This window comes from Heterodontus francisci, chromosome 2, assembly GCF_036365525.1.
Source record: "Heterodontus francisci isolate sHetFra1 chromosome 2, sHetFra1.hap1, whole genome shotgun sequence".
NCBI classification, from domain to species: domain Eukaryota; kingdom Metazoa; phylum Chordata; class Chondrichthyes; order Heterodontiformes; family Heterodontidae; genus Heterodontus; species Heterodontus francisci.
The window spans coordinates 206,159,464-206,174,061 of NC_090372.1; the positions used below are offsets into that span (position 1 = coordinate 206,159,464).

Genomic DNA, 14,598 nt, shown 5'->3' on the forward strand with positions numbered 1-14,598 from the left:
TGTGAAACGCCACTGGAAACCACTTTCCATTCACAAAATCATCCGTCAACCATGACCCTTTGTTTCCTGTCACTGATCCAACTCGCCACATTCCCCTGAATTCCATGGGATTTTACTTTTCTGACCAGTCTGCCATGTGGAACCGTGTCAAATGCCTTACTAACATTCATGTAAACAACATCCACTGCACTACCCTCATCAATCCTCCATATTACTTCCTCAAAAAACTCAATTAAGTTGGTAAAACACGACCTTCCTTTAACAAATCCAGTGACAGTTTATCCGACCTCTCAGAATTGATTCTAATAATTTGCCCATCACTGAAGTCAGACTGACCAGCCTATAATTATTTGGCCTATCCCTCAGACCCTTTTTAAACAATGGTACAACGTTTGCAGACCTCCAATCCTATGGTACCTCACCTGAATCTAGTGAGGATTTGAAAATGATCCTCAGAGCATCCGCTATTTCCTCCCTGGCTTCCTTTAACAGCCTAGGATACAATCCATCCAGCCATGGTGATTTATCCACTTTCAAGGATGTCAGACCCTCCAGTACTTCCTCTCTCATTATGCTGATTGTATCTAATATTTCACACTCCTTTTCTTTAACTACAATGTCTGCATCATCCCTCTCCTTTGTGAAGACAGAGACAAAATACTCATTAAAATCCCTGCCCACATCTTCTGCATCCACACATAAGTTACCTTGAACATCTCTGATAGGCCCTACCCTTTCCTTAATTATCCACTTGCTCTTAATGTACTGATAAAACATCTTTGGGTTTTCCTTGATTTTACCTAACAATATTTTTTCATGTCCTCTCTTTGCTTTCCTAATTTCCTATTTCACTTCACCCCTGCACTTTCTATACTCCTTTAGGCTTTCTAAAGTATTAAGTTTTTGTGGCTGTCATAAGCTTTCTTTTTCTGCTTTCTCTTACCCTGGATGCTTTTAGATAACCAGCAGGCTCCAGGTTTGGCAGTACCACCCTTTATCTTTGTGGGGACATGTCTACACTGTGCCTGTAGTATCTAACTTTTGAATGCCTTCCACTGGTTTTCCACTGATTTTCCTTCAAGTAGCTGTATCCAGTCCACTTTTGCCAGATCACCTCGGAGCTTCATAAAATTTGCTTTCCCCCAATTTAGAACTTTTACTCCTGTTCTTTCCTTGTCCTTTTCCATAATAATGCTAAATCTAAATGCATTATGGTCACCAACTCCATCCACTGCTACTTCATCCACTTGCCCAGCCTCATTTCCTAAGACTAAATCTAGAATTGCATCCCATTATCAAGCGTGGCTCGGTAGCACCACTGCTGCCTGAGCCAGCCGAGTCCTGCCAGCCTGGGCCTGTGGCGAGAGAACCAACAAGAGGGAAAAACCTTCCTGACCTCGTCCTCACCAATCTATCTGTGGCAAATGCATCTGTCCATGACAGTATTGGTAGGAGTGCCTACCACATAGTCCTTGTGGAGACTAAGTCTCATCTTCACATTGAGGACACCGCCCATTGTGTTGTATGGCACGACCACCGTACTAAATTGGATAGAAACAGAATAGATCTGGCAGCTTAAAACTGGGTATCCATGAGGCGCTGTGGGTCATCAGCAGCAACAGAATTGTATTCAACTACAATCTGTAACCTCATGGCCTGGCATATCCACACTCATTACCATCAAGCCAGGGACCAAACCTGGTTCAATGAAGAGTGCAGGAGAGCCTGCCAGGAGCAGCACCAGGCATACCTCAAAATGAGGTGTCAGCCTGGTGAAGCTCCAACACAGGGCAGCACAGTGGTTAGCACTGCAGCCTCACAGCTCCAGCGACCCGGGTTCGGTTCAGAGTACTGCCTCTGTGGAGTTTGCAAGTTCTCCTGTGACCGTGTGGGTTTCTGCCCGGTGCTCTGGTTTTCTCCCACAGCCAAAGACTTGCAGGTTGATAGGTAAATTGGCCATTGTAAATTGCCCCTAGTGTAGGTAGGTGGTAGGAGAATTGAGGGAAGGTGGGGATGTGGTAGGGAATATGGGATTAATGTAGGATTAGTATAAATGGGTGGTTGATGGTCGGCACAGACTCGGTGGGCCAAAGGGCTTGTTTCAGTGCTGTATCTCTCTATGACTCAATGAGCAGAAGCAGCATGTGATAGACAGAATTAAGCGATGCCACAACCAACGAATCAGGTCAAAGCTCTGCAGTCCAGCCACATCCAGTCGTGAATGGTGGTAGACAATTAAACATCTATCAGGAGAAGGAGGCTCAATGAACAACCCCATCCTCAACAATGGGGGAACCCAGCACATCAGTGCAAAAAACAAGGCTGATGTGTTTGCAAACGTCTTCATCCAAAAGTTCCAAGTGGATGATCCATTTAGGCCTTTTTCTGAGACCCCCCACCAATAACAGATGCCAGTCTTCAGATAATTCGATTCACTCCATGTGATATCAAGAAATGGCTGAGTGACTGTTCACAGCAAAGGCTACAGGCCCTGACAATATACCGGATGTTGTACTGAAGTCTCGTGCTCCAGAACCTGCCACCAAGCTGTTCCAGTACAGCTACAACACTGGCATCTACTCGGCAAAGTGGAAAATTGCCCAGGTATGTCCTGTTCACAAAAAGCAGGACAAGTCCAACCCGGCCAATTACTGCCCTATCAGTCTACTCTCGATCATCAGCAAAGTGATGGAAGGGGTCATCAACAGTGCTGTCAAGTGGCACTTACACAGCAGAACCTGCTCTCTGCCAACCAGAAAATGACCCATTTATGCCTACTGTCTGTTTTCTGTTAGCTAGCCAATCTTCTGTCCATGCCAATATGTTACCCCTACACCATGAGCTTTTATTTTCTGCAATAACCTTTGATGTGGCACCTTATCAAAATGCCTTCTGGAAATCTAAGTACAGTAAAGCCACCAGTTCCCCTTTATCCACAGCACATGTTACTTCTTTAAAGAACTCCAATAAATTTGTTAAACATGATTTCGCTTTCACAAAACCATGTTGACTCTGCCTGATGACCTTGAATTTTTCTAAATGCCCAACGATAACGTCTTTAATAATAGCTTCTAACATTTTCCCTATGACAGATATTAAGCAAACTGGCCTGTAGTTTCCTGCTTTTTGTCTCCTCCCTTTTTGAATAAAGGAGTTTCATTGGCTATTTTCCAATTCAATGGAACCTTCCCCAAGTCAAGGGAATTTTGGAATATTAAAACCAACACATCAACTAGCCACTTTTGCAGAGTTCTGAGTAACTCACCTCCTCTTTCACCAAAGCCTATCCACCATCTACAAAGCACAAGTCAGGAGTGTGGTGGAATACTCTCCACTTGCCTGGATGGGTGCAGCTCCAACAACACTCAAAAAGCTCGACACCATCTAGGACAGAGCAGCCCACTTGATTAGCACCCTATCACCACCTTCAACATTCACTCCCTTCACCACTGATGCACTGTGCCAGCAATGTGTACCATCTACCAGATGCACTGCAGCAACTCACCAAGCCTCCTTCAACAGCACCTGCCAAACCCACGACCTCTACCACCTAGAAGGACAAGGGCAGCAGATGTGTGGGAACAGCACCAACTGAAAACTCCACTCCATATCACACATCACCCTGACTTTGAACTGTCGCTGGGTCAAAATCCTGGAACTCCCTTCCTAACAGCACTGTTGGTGTACCTACCCCACATGGACTGCAGCGATTAAGAAGGCAGCTCACCACCACCTTCACGAGGGCAGTTAGGGATGAGCAATAAATGCTGACTTTGTCAACAATGCTCACATCCCATGGATGAATAAAAGTTACATGAAGTTGGGGTTGGAGGAGGCATGGAACTGTTGGGTTGAATGGCCTGTTTCTGTGCTGTAAATACTATGTAAGCAATTTTCTTTTCTACTGCTCTGAAGGTGCTATTTTGCACTGGAGTGAGGGATTGCGCAGCACAATTTTCCTCTAAGCATTGCTGCCAGTTAAAGACCATCCATGTTTGCAGTTCACCCTTCCCCGAGACCGGAGAAGAGCTCGGATGGAAACGTTTCCAACTCGCCTTGTACAAACTGCACACGTGAGATTCACACGTCAAGTACAAATTTCACAATCTCTTTAGTTCAAAGAAGATGGATTTGATGCTTCAAATCTTGGGAGTTCCAAGCAGCTGCTCAGAGTAGATAGCCATCTCAACTCACATGATATCCCTAAGATATTACCATTATTATGAATCTCAAAGACACACAAATGAACACAGCTACACTTACAAGTGCCAATCCCCAATATATTTTTAGTATTGCTGAAAATAGAGACATTTTCTGAAAGCTTTTTTTTTGCACTCATCAGGACAATTTGCAAGAATACCAATGCAAAGGAAGCAACAAATGTATATGATATGAGAAAAGAGTGCTGATTGATTGGCAAGAGGACTCCGAGTGGGAGAAGCTTTGCCATGGAGAAATTTCAACTGGGCAGCTTGACTCTGATTGGTCAAGGCATTACCCTGAGGAATGAACTAGCGAATGGCTGGTGCTTATTTTGTTTAACTGAAACAGGCGCAATGTGTGTACATGTTCTTTCTGTCTGCAAAGAACAGGGCCCTGTGTATTAATCTATGTGTTGGGATTCTTACACTTCCACGTGCTATAACATTGGCCTTATTGGCAACCACGTAAATAGGGCCCAAGCCATTTGCTCACCATGCAAGCTTGATGCTGAAAAAACATGTACACATATTGCGCTTATTTCAGCTGAACAAAATAAGTGCCAGCTGGTTCATTCCTCAGGGCAATGCCTTGACCAATCAGAGTCAAGCTGCCTGGTTTAAATTTCAAACAAAGCTTGGTAGTTAACTCTCAGACACCATAAACTGGTAAATTCTCCATGGCAACGTTTCTACCAATCAGAGCCCACTTGCCAACCAATCAGCACTCTCTTCTCATAGTATAATCTGAGGTAAACTGGACACTTTTCAGGGCCAAAAATGCTGGCCTCAAGCCCATTCATAAGTTTGCGCGATATATAGCGAGAGATGATCTGATCAGGGTAGCCAATGTCATGCAGGATGTCTTTGATTCGCCCTATTTCAGCATTAAGCTTGCGTGGTGAGCTAATGGCTTGGACCCAATTTACGTGGTTGCCGATAAGCCCAATTTTATAGCATGTGTTACTGTAAGAATCCCAACTGTAAGAACTGTGTATTGGCCAGTGAAGGTAGGTTTGCGGTAGACCATGGTAGAAATTTGTTGCTTCCCTTACATTGGTATTCTTGCAAATCGTCCTGATGAGTGCAAGATGAAAAGCTTCGACAAAATGTCTCTGTTTTCAGCAATACTCAAGTTCTGTACTACCAAACAACTAAATATATTTTTAGAGACACATCTTGACACACTTACGCACTGACACATCTGTACACATATCCACATACAGACAATCTATACAAACATACATACCCACACACATATCTATAAACTCACACATTGACATGCATATCAGTACCCACACAAATACTGAAGCATTGATACACATATATGTACCTCCCACACACACATAGGCGTACAAAATGCACCCACACACACAAAATGTACCCCTTCACATACATGCACACATAGACATAGACACCCACAGACACACGTACCCACAGACACACATACCCACAAACGCAGAGACCTACAGATGCAGAGACCCACAAACACACGCACATACAGACATGCACACATAGAAAGACCAATGGACACACATACTCACAGACAAAGACATCCGCAGACACACACAGACGCACAGACACATGCACACAAAGACAGAGACACCCACAGCCACCCACACAGACATGCACATACAGATATATGCACAAACACACACAAAGACGCGCACACGACACATGCACAGATACACATGCACAGACACATGCACACACAAAATGTATCCAAACAATCAAATGTTACATTTTCGAAGTTCCTTGGAGTTCAACTCAATGTAAAACATGATCTGCTCCTTACCAGGTTCCCTACAGAAAGCATATATTCAAAATCGTCAGACATTGGCCGGTGCTCCAATGCCATGAAGAGGGTGTTCAGCACGATACAGATGGTGATCGCTAGGTCCAGGAAAGGATCCATCACAATGTATTTCAATATTTTTTTCATTCTTATCCACATCGGGCAGCAGTTCCAGATAAGAAACGTTTGTGAAAAATAATACCAGCAGCGGGGATACTTCAGGTGTGATTCTTCAAGATCTAGGAGTGAAACCACACAGGAGGGTTGGTGTTAAGCAGTCATCTGAAAGCGTAATCGTGGAACTCTCACTATGGCTACAGTGACTACACTTCGAAAGTACTTCATTGGCTGTAAAGGCATTGCAGGGGGGGTGTGGCGGGTGGTGTCCTGAGGTTGTGAAAGGCACTACAGAAATGCAAGTTCTTTCTTACTTTCTTCATAGACAGGAGCCCAAACTGCAATATTCTGCACACCATTAAAGCCAATACCCACCAATTACCATTTCACAGTGTCTAATAGCAGACTGGACCTGATACCAAACATAGCAACTATATCTTCACCTAAAGCAATGAGAACAGGATCTTTCGATGAACCCTCTAATGAGTCAGTGTTTGAGCAACACAGAAAAATGATAAAAGGTTTGTTCTTGGATCCTATTAGATTTCTTTGATATGGAAAATAGAATTTGTATAAATAATTGAAGATGTCAGCCCTGGCTCAGTGAGCAGTATTCTTGTCAGAGGATCATGGTTTTAAGACCCACTCCAGGGGGTTGACCACGTGATCTAGGCTGGCATTTCAGTGCAGCATTAAGGGAGTGCTACAGTGTCAGAGGTGCCATCTTTTACGTGAGACGTTAAACCGAGATCCCCATCTGCCCTCTTATATGGATGTAAGAGATCTCCTGGCTTTTATCAAAGGACAACAGGGGAGTTTTTCTGACGTCCTGGCATTCAACATCAATAAAACAGATTAGCAGGTATTTATCTCATATGTTGGACTTTGCATCGCACAAACAGATTTTCAATAGTAGTCTTCAAAAGGGAACTGGATAAATAAAAGGAGGCACAATTGCAGGGATATGGAGAAAGAGCAGGGGACGGGGAGTGGGACCAACTGAATTGCTTTTCGAAAGAGCCAGTGCAGACTCAATAGCCTCCTTCTGTGCCATACTGTTCCATCATTATATGTTTCCCTAATTACAACAGCAACTATACTTCAAAAGTGTTTGGCAGTGCTAAACCTGAGACCTCCCTGCTTTCCAGGACTCAGTTCCATGAGGCAGTAAATGCCCTTATCCAACAAGCCATCGGGAATGCCAACACTGGTGTTCCTTTCCTAATTCGATGGAACCATTCTTTTGTGAAATTTTCTGCTAACTGAAGCTATTTTTAACCAGCATTATTTTTTCTTTGGGCCACTACGCCATCCTACACCTTGATTATATAGAAAATCATTCTTTCTTTTCATGGAAACACAGCCTCTGTAGGCCCGGAAGAGAGAGAGAGGGAGAGAGAGCGAGAGAGAGAGGGAGAGAGAGGGAGAGGGAGAGAGCTTTGGTTCCTTTTGAAAGCAAGATCTTCACAGCTACTGGTTCAAAGTCTTTCAATTCTTCCACAAACAAGTCCTCTACAGTCTCTGGAGAGATGGTTATACACCTACCACTTAAGGCCTCCATTTTAAATAGAAATAATGGCACTGAAACATGGACATTCAGTCCAGCTGGTTTATGCTAGTGTTTCTGCTCCACACGAGCCTCCTCCCACCTTAATTCATCTAACCCTATCAGAATAACCTAGTCCTTTCTCATAGGGGGAGAGTCGTACAGCATAGAAATAGGCCCTTCGGCCCACCGCGCCCATGCCGACCATAATGCCTATCTATACTAATCCCACCTGCCCGCATTAATTCCATATCCCTCTATGCCTTGCTCATTCAAGTACCCATCCAGATGCCTCTTAAATGTTGCTACTGTTTCTGCCTCCACTACCTCCTCTGGCAGCTCATTCCAGATACCCACTATTCTGTGTGAAAAATTTACCCCTTTGATCCCCTTTAAATCTCTTCCCTCTCACCTTAAATCTATGCCCTCTAGTTTTAGTCACCCCTACCATGGGAAACAGACTCTGGCTATCTACCCTATCTATGCCTCTCGTAATTTTATACACCTCTATCATGTCCCCTCTCAGTCTCCTTCGCTCCAGGGAAAACAGACCCAGCCTATCTAATCTCTCTTTATAACACAAGCCCCCCAAACCAGGCAAAATCCTTGTGAATCTTTTCTGCACCCTCTCTAGCTTAATCACATCTTTCCTGTAGTGCGGCGCCGAGAACTGCACACAGTACTCCAATTGCGGCCTAACCAACGTTATGTACAACTGTTCTTATCTAGCTTCCCCTTGGACACATTAATGCTATATTCGCCTCAACCACTTTAAGTTGTAGCAAGTTCCACATTCGAGCCACTTTTGCGTGAGGAAGTTTCTCCTGAATTTTTACTAGATTTGTTAGTGACTATCTTATATTTATAACCCCAGATCTTATGTTTATGACCCTAGTTTGATGCCCTCCAATTATTCCATATGCTGCCTAAAGAGGTTACTTCAGCTCCTTGTATATAACAAGATCACCATGGATCCAGGAGCCATGGCTTAAATTTCTTCTGGGATCATGGACTCTGTCCCCCCCACCCCCTCCACATGCCCAGGCCCCCAGAAGGATAGCATCGACTTCATCTAGACACTTTTCCCATCTCACAACAAAATAACTCCCCTTTAAATATGGCAGCAATCACTTTACTCACATAACCATATGTTTAATAGGCAACACAATTGGGTGACACACAATCATTGAAGGTAATCTTAACAGGTTTGGACAGCTAGCACTGTTGCTATTGATTCTGATGCTGGAGCTAGAGACTAGGCAGTCTCTAAAACTCACACCAATCACTGCACTGATTCCTGAAATGTGAGATTATACATAATAGCTATGTCTTTATTTGCCAATGACTCCGCTTATAGAAGGCAACCGAGGAAAAGTTAAAGCAGGAATGATTGCGACCGGGTTAGAATGATTATTGTATTTACATATCAACATACTTACAAAAAGTTAGTCGGGGCTTAATTTTACTTCAGACCAATACTGACTGTTCAGCTGAACAAAGGCAGTACTACACAGAACAAGAAGATTGTATATGCTAATTAAAATACGAAGCTGGTTTTCAAGCATATTTGTTTAGCATTCTCTCTACTACATAGAATTACATAGAATGTACAGCACAGAAAGAGGCCATTTGGTCCAACTGGTTCATGTTGGTGTTTATGCTCCACATAAGCCTCCTCCCACCTAATTACAACACTAGTCAAGGGTATTCAGGGATATGAAACCAAGGCGGGTGGATGAAGCTAGGATACAGTTCAGCTATCATCTCATTGAATGGCGGAACAGGCTCAAGGGGCTGAATGGCCTGCTCCTGTTCCTATGTTCCCAGTGCATCCTGACTGCAGAAACATCTATCATTTGATGCAATTCATTCACATAAACTGCATGGATGTGCACTGAAAGTAGTGGATGATGGAAGCCATGTAATGTTGCACAATGTTTTCAACTCTTCCAATTAGTTTGCTTTGTTTTCGGAATTGTGAGCATTCAAACCATTAAAGATTGCAACACACAAGGAGACCCATCGCATCTGTGTTGGCTCTTTGCTATAGCAATCCAAAATTAATCCTATTGCCCTGCTCTCTCCTCTTAGACCATCAGCTCTCTGCTTGAGGATTGTCAAACTTTAGAACGCGGAAGGCAACGATTTGAAAAAAGTAGGAGAGAAGATGAAGTTTTCAGCTGAGGTTAAGGTTGGGTTTTAAAAAGCCTGGTAGTAGTAAGAGTAAGGAAGGCATTGAGTGAGGTAAGGAGTTCCACAGTATTCCTACTGGATGGATTAGAACAGGAAACAATATGATGAATTTTGCTTTCAACACATGAGAGGATACGGGGGAAGTATATGGAGCATGTCATTTATGCAGGTTAGCAGGAATAGCAGAAGAAGCTTCAGAATACAACTGCCCATAATGGTACTGATAAAATAGAGAGATGGTAAAAGAGATAATGAGATGTTGGAGACTGGATCATGATATAAAACTGTCCATTCCCTACAAGGATCTAGGTTTAAATTAAGTGCAGGAAGTTGCTCTAGCAGTCACCTTCCTCTATGTGAGCGCTGCTCAGGAAATAAATATATTTGTACAGTCTCAACTGAGCTCCAAGCATGGTCAAAGCCCACTGCCGATGCAATTCCCTCAACAGCTCACCAAGATTATTGGAGTTTTGCCAACCTCACATATTTAACTCAATGATCTCCATTTAATTTGCCCTTTTCATGCTGAGGCAAACCCCCATTTTAAAAAAAAACATTTTCAGGACGTGAGTGGCATTGGCATGGGCACTTGTTGCCCATATTAGTTTCCTTAACAAGTTAGTGGCAGAAACTACTGCCATCCCCTTGTGGTGTCATCATGACATCTCCCAATTAAATAATAACACCAGTTTAATTATATTTTTCTGTTTGTTTTTATGAATGAGTATGCATTTATGGGGGAGGGGGATGGTGGGATGGTAGATCCCTGTTCTTGCCTTTGTTGCGAGCAAGTCACATGGAATAAGTTCTGCTTAAACCAAAAACTCTGTTCCACCCTTAGGCCTTCTGATTTTCACATTTATTCTTATCCTGAACTTGGGCAAGTACGGCGCAGGCATGGAAGGCCGAATGGCCTGTTTCTGCGCTGTACTGTTCTTTGTTCTTTTGTTCTTTGTACGTGGTCTTCTGGTTCAAAAATACAAAATAGGGCTATTTGATACTCTGTAACCAGGTACTTCTGTGCTGCATCCATTCTATGATTCTATGGACAGAATGTTACTGTCCTCCGGGTGATGGGCTTGGAGACGAGGATGAGGGGAATGGAAAAATAGCAGGGAGCCAAGTTGGGACAGCTCCCGGCACATTTCCACCACCGGGGAGGTTTCCCAGCAGGGGACAGGGACCTGATCAGCTGCCCACTAAACAGAAGTGGGCAGCCAATTACCATATTGAAGGCCCCAATTAGGGGCGATTTAGATGGCCCACCGTTGCCAGTGGCTGAGCAGCCTTACGCCGTATAGGGAAGCTGCCAGCTCCCTGGTGCCGCCTCCCTGCAGCAGTCCAGGTTGGCCATCGGAGTCAGAGACTCCATGCCCCAAAAAGGGGACTGTGGGCAAGAAAGGCAGACCCCACAGCCCCATTGAACCTTCTGATCCAAGGGGCCTGTATACTTGGGCCCTCTTCAATTGTATTTTGAACTAAACTCTCAGGCGCCCTCTCCATCTCTGACCTGCCTTAGCAGTGCCCTCCTCTCCCCGTGGGGCTGCCAAGGCTCCAGAGCTGCTGGCTGTCTGATGGGGCCAGCAGCTTTGCAGGCTCGCCCGTCGTCCAATTAAGGAGAGCGAGCTCGGAGGTGGCCAATTAGGAGGCCTGCTCCGGTAATATCCCTGTGCCAGTCCTGCTGCCAGTAAGTGTGTCTCAGGGCACTCATTTGGTCCTGATGTCGGGGTCCGGAAGCCTGTGGGCAAATCTAGTCCTATGTTGCTCCCTGTAGGTTTGGCTGTGTTATACTGAGCTTTGAAGTCGGAGCTGTTAACATAAATGAGCAGTAGCAGGGTTCCCAACACCGACCCCTGGATCACTGCTCTCAGCATTTCTCCCAGTTCAACATCACTTCCCCAAAATGTACCCGCTTCCAAACATCAACATCAATGTTGCAATTTTTCCGGTTAGCACTAAAATGCAGGTCAAAGGTCATATTCAAATATTCAATTTCAAACAAAGCTTTCTTATATTTGAATTTCTTTCTCTGTTACAGCCTTTCCTGTCCCTTAATGTAATTAACTTTTGCTCCCCTGTACATTGCCTCTCTCAATCCTCATGAACTGGAAATTCTCCATCCTACATATTCCTTCCTCCTCCTTGTATCATTGTGTTGAAATAATATTATCTCTTCCCCTTAACTCATTCTTTCTTTGTAAATCCAAACTGTGGAATGTCTTACTTGCAAAGAAGTTTGGAAATCTCTTCCACAAACGGCATTTGATGTCCGATCAATTGTAAATTTTAAATCGGAGATTGATAGATTCTTGTTCACCAAAGCTATTAAGGGATATGGGTTAAAGGTCGGAAGATGGAGTTCGGTCACAGATCAGCCTTGATCTCATTGAATGGCACTGGAACAGGCTCAAGGGACTAAATGGCCCCTTGGTTCTTATATTCCTTCTTTCCTTGCCCCCAGCCCTGTCTACCAATATGCTTTCCATCTCCTGCAGTCTACAGAATGTCAAAAAACCCAAACATGGTGTCCCCTTCTCGATTTATTGCATCTTCTTTCTCACCCTTTTTAATATCGGTGGTAGCTCAGACTGTGAGCCTTGTCCCCTCATACAGTTTTCTCTATTTTTCACCAGACAAACATGGATGAGGATGAGGGCATTTGGTCCATCTCAGCCAAGAGAGAGAAATGTACGCTCGCAGCCGCCGAATGATCCTTTAATGCCTCCGAGGGGGTGAATTTCCTCGGAGCTTCTGGCAGAAGTTTGGCATAAACTCGGGAAGCCCTGAGGAAATTCCTGGCACCAAGCCCCTCTGCTAGAGGTTAATTCCACACGCTGATCACTCTTTGCTCGAAAAACTCCTTAACAACAGTCTGAAAGTTCCCGTTCAGCAGTTTGAATTTATGCTCCCTGGGCCCAGTACTCCAGATTTACTTTCTCAGGATACAAAAAAGCTGAGATAGGAGATGTAAAGGCCACCATTCCATTAGCCTTCGTGATTGCAATTTGACATATGAAGTGTCAAGCAATAATATCCTGACATCTTTTCCAGTCGTATCTTTACGCATTTCTGCACCATCTGCACACTGTGTAAGTCACCCATCTTTTATTCAATGTTCCCTGTGTTCTATGTAGAGACTTAGCTGCACTTGAGGACTACAGCGCGTAGTCTGGCAATTGATCCTAATATAGCTATGCTCTGTTATCACCCAACCTTCACGCAAATCGTTTACAAGCTGCTAACCCCTGGAGGTGTCTGTGTGACACTCAAATCCCTAAGTGGCGGTTGAACCTTTCAGGAATGATATATGGACCAGGGTAACTACATGAGCAGGAATAAGTAGCTACTTACTCTGCCTTTACAGGTCGCACAAGTACTTTCAGACCATTAACTCGAATGACCTAAAAATTAACCAAATCTATCGGAGCAGCAGCAATGATGCACGCTACACTTTCTTGCAAGGCTTTGCCAAATTTATAAATACAGCCTTGCATGGTAATCCCTTCCATCAGTATTGTGAGATCAGCACATCCCCAATCTATCCTACCCTGACAAATCTACTCTATACTGTACTGACGTGGCAACATAGCTCAGCTGTTTGCTTTGCTGATTGCTGCATCTCGCTGATTTATCATCTGAAGTGTTAGGTAATAACACCCTGAGCTCTCTTCCAGTACCACCATTAGCTATTCCTACACCATTCAACGAATATGTAAGTCATACAACTTTTCGTCAATAAGGTCTGCATCTGTGCATGACGGAAGCTACATGGGTTCAAAGAGAACTTCTACCAACAAGGCCCTGTTTCTTTAAAAAAAAATTGAAAATAGTTCTGATGAAGTTTGACAGCAATCTTAATATTTTTCTGCTTATTATTGGTCTTTTTTTTTAACTGTTTCATTCCCCATCACATTTCTCTGCCTGTCATTTCTGCTTTTCTCTTAATGTTAGTAATTCATTCTGGGTACAAGTCCCACAGGTGACATTCATGCCCTGGAAACCAGCACAAGTGACCACTCTTCAGAAGGCAATTTGAGCATGAGGGTGATTACAGTCAAGGGCAATCCTCTTCACAACTTCACCCGCCAACCATGCACAGGTACGTTCCAGCAGAGTTCACGGAACAGAGAGATGTCTGGTCGATTTTCCTGCCTCTGAACCGGAAGCACTTAGGCTAACTTCAGTGAGTTACTGTGACCTGGAATGCACCTGGAATGTGAAAGGCTGGTGGAAGCAGATTCAACAACTTCCAAGAGGGAATCAGATAAATTCTTGAAGGGGAAAAAAGTGCAGGCTTATGGGGTAAAAGCAGAGGGATTGGGACTAACAGGATAGTTCTTATGAAGAGGCACGGGCACCATGGCCTCCATCTATACCGTATCTTCCTATGATTCCCTCACTCTACGAATTAAATCACTGCAGTTGATTTATTCAGATGAGGACCAATTCAGAGCATAAGTCATTTTGGCGGGAATATTGCAGTCTGACCAGTGCAGGAACATAAGATCTTCAATGAGGTTGTTGTATAAATAATCATGCCAAACTGAATTGAGACAACCTGTATTTAGACAAACTGTACTGAGCCAATCTGTATTGAGCCAATCTGAACTGAGTCAATCTGTACTAAGGCAATAGTACTGAGCTTGGATAGCATCTGAGCTTAGTGAAATGAAGGGTTGCCAAACTGGACTGAATATCTGAGCCTCTCATTAGTTACTTCCTTCCAGTCTGAATCGTGTAAGAGGTTG

General features: G+C 43.9%; 1 protein-coding gene across 1 annotated transcript in view; it reads right to left on the reverse strand.

The window, feature by feature from the left end:
* Positions 1–14,598, reverse strand: part of scn5lab (sodium channel, voltage gated, type V-like, alpha b) — a 371,240-nt gene that overhangs the window by 251,579 nt on the left and 105,063 nt on the right. The window contains exon 13 of the mRNA XM_068015187.1: positions 5,995–6,233. Within this exon, the coding sequence (XP_067871288.1) occupies positions 5,995–6,233 (239 nt within the window). The remainder of the gene's footprint in view (positions 1–5,994; positions 6,234–14,598) is intronic.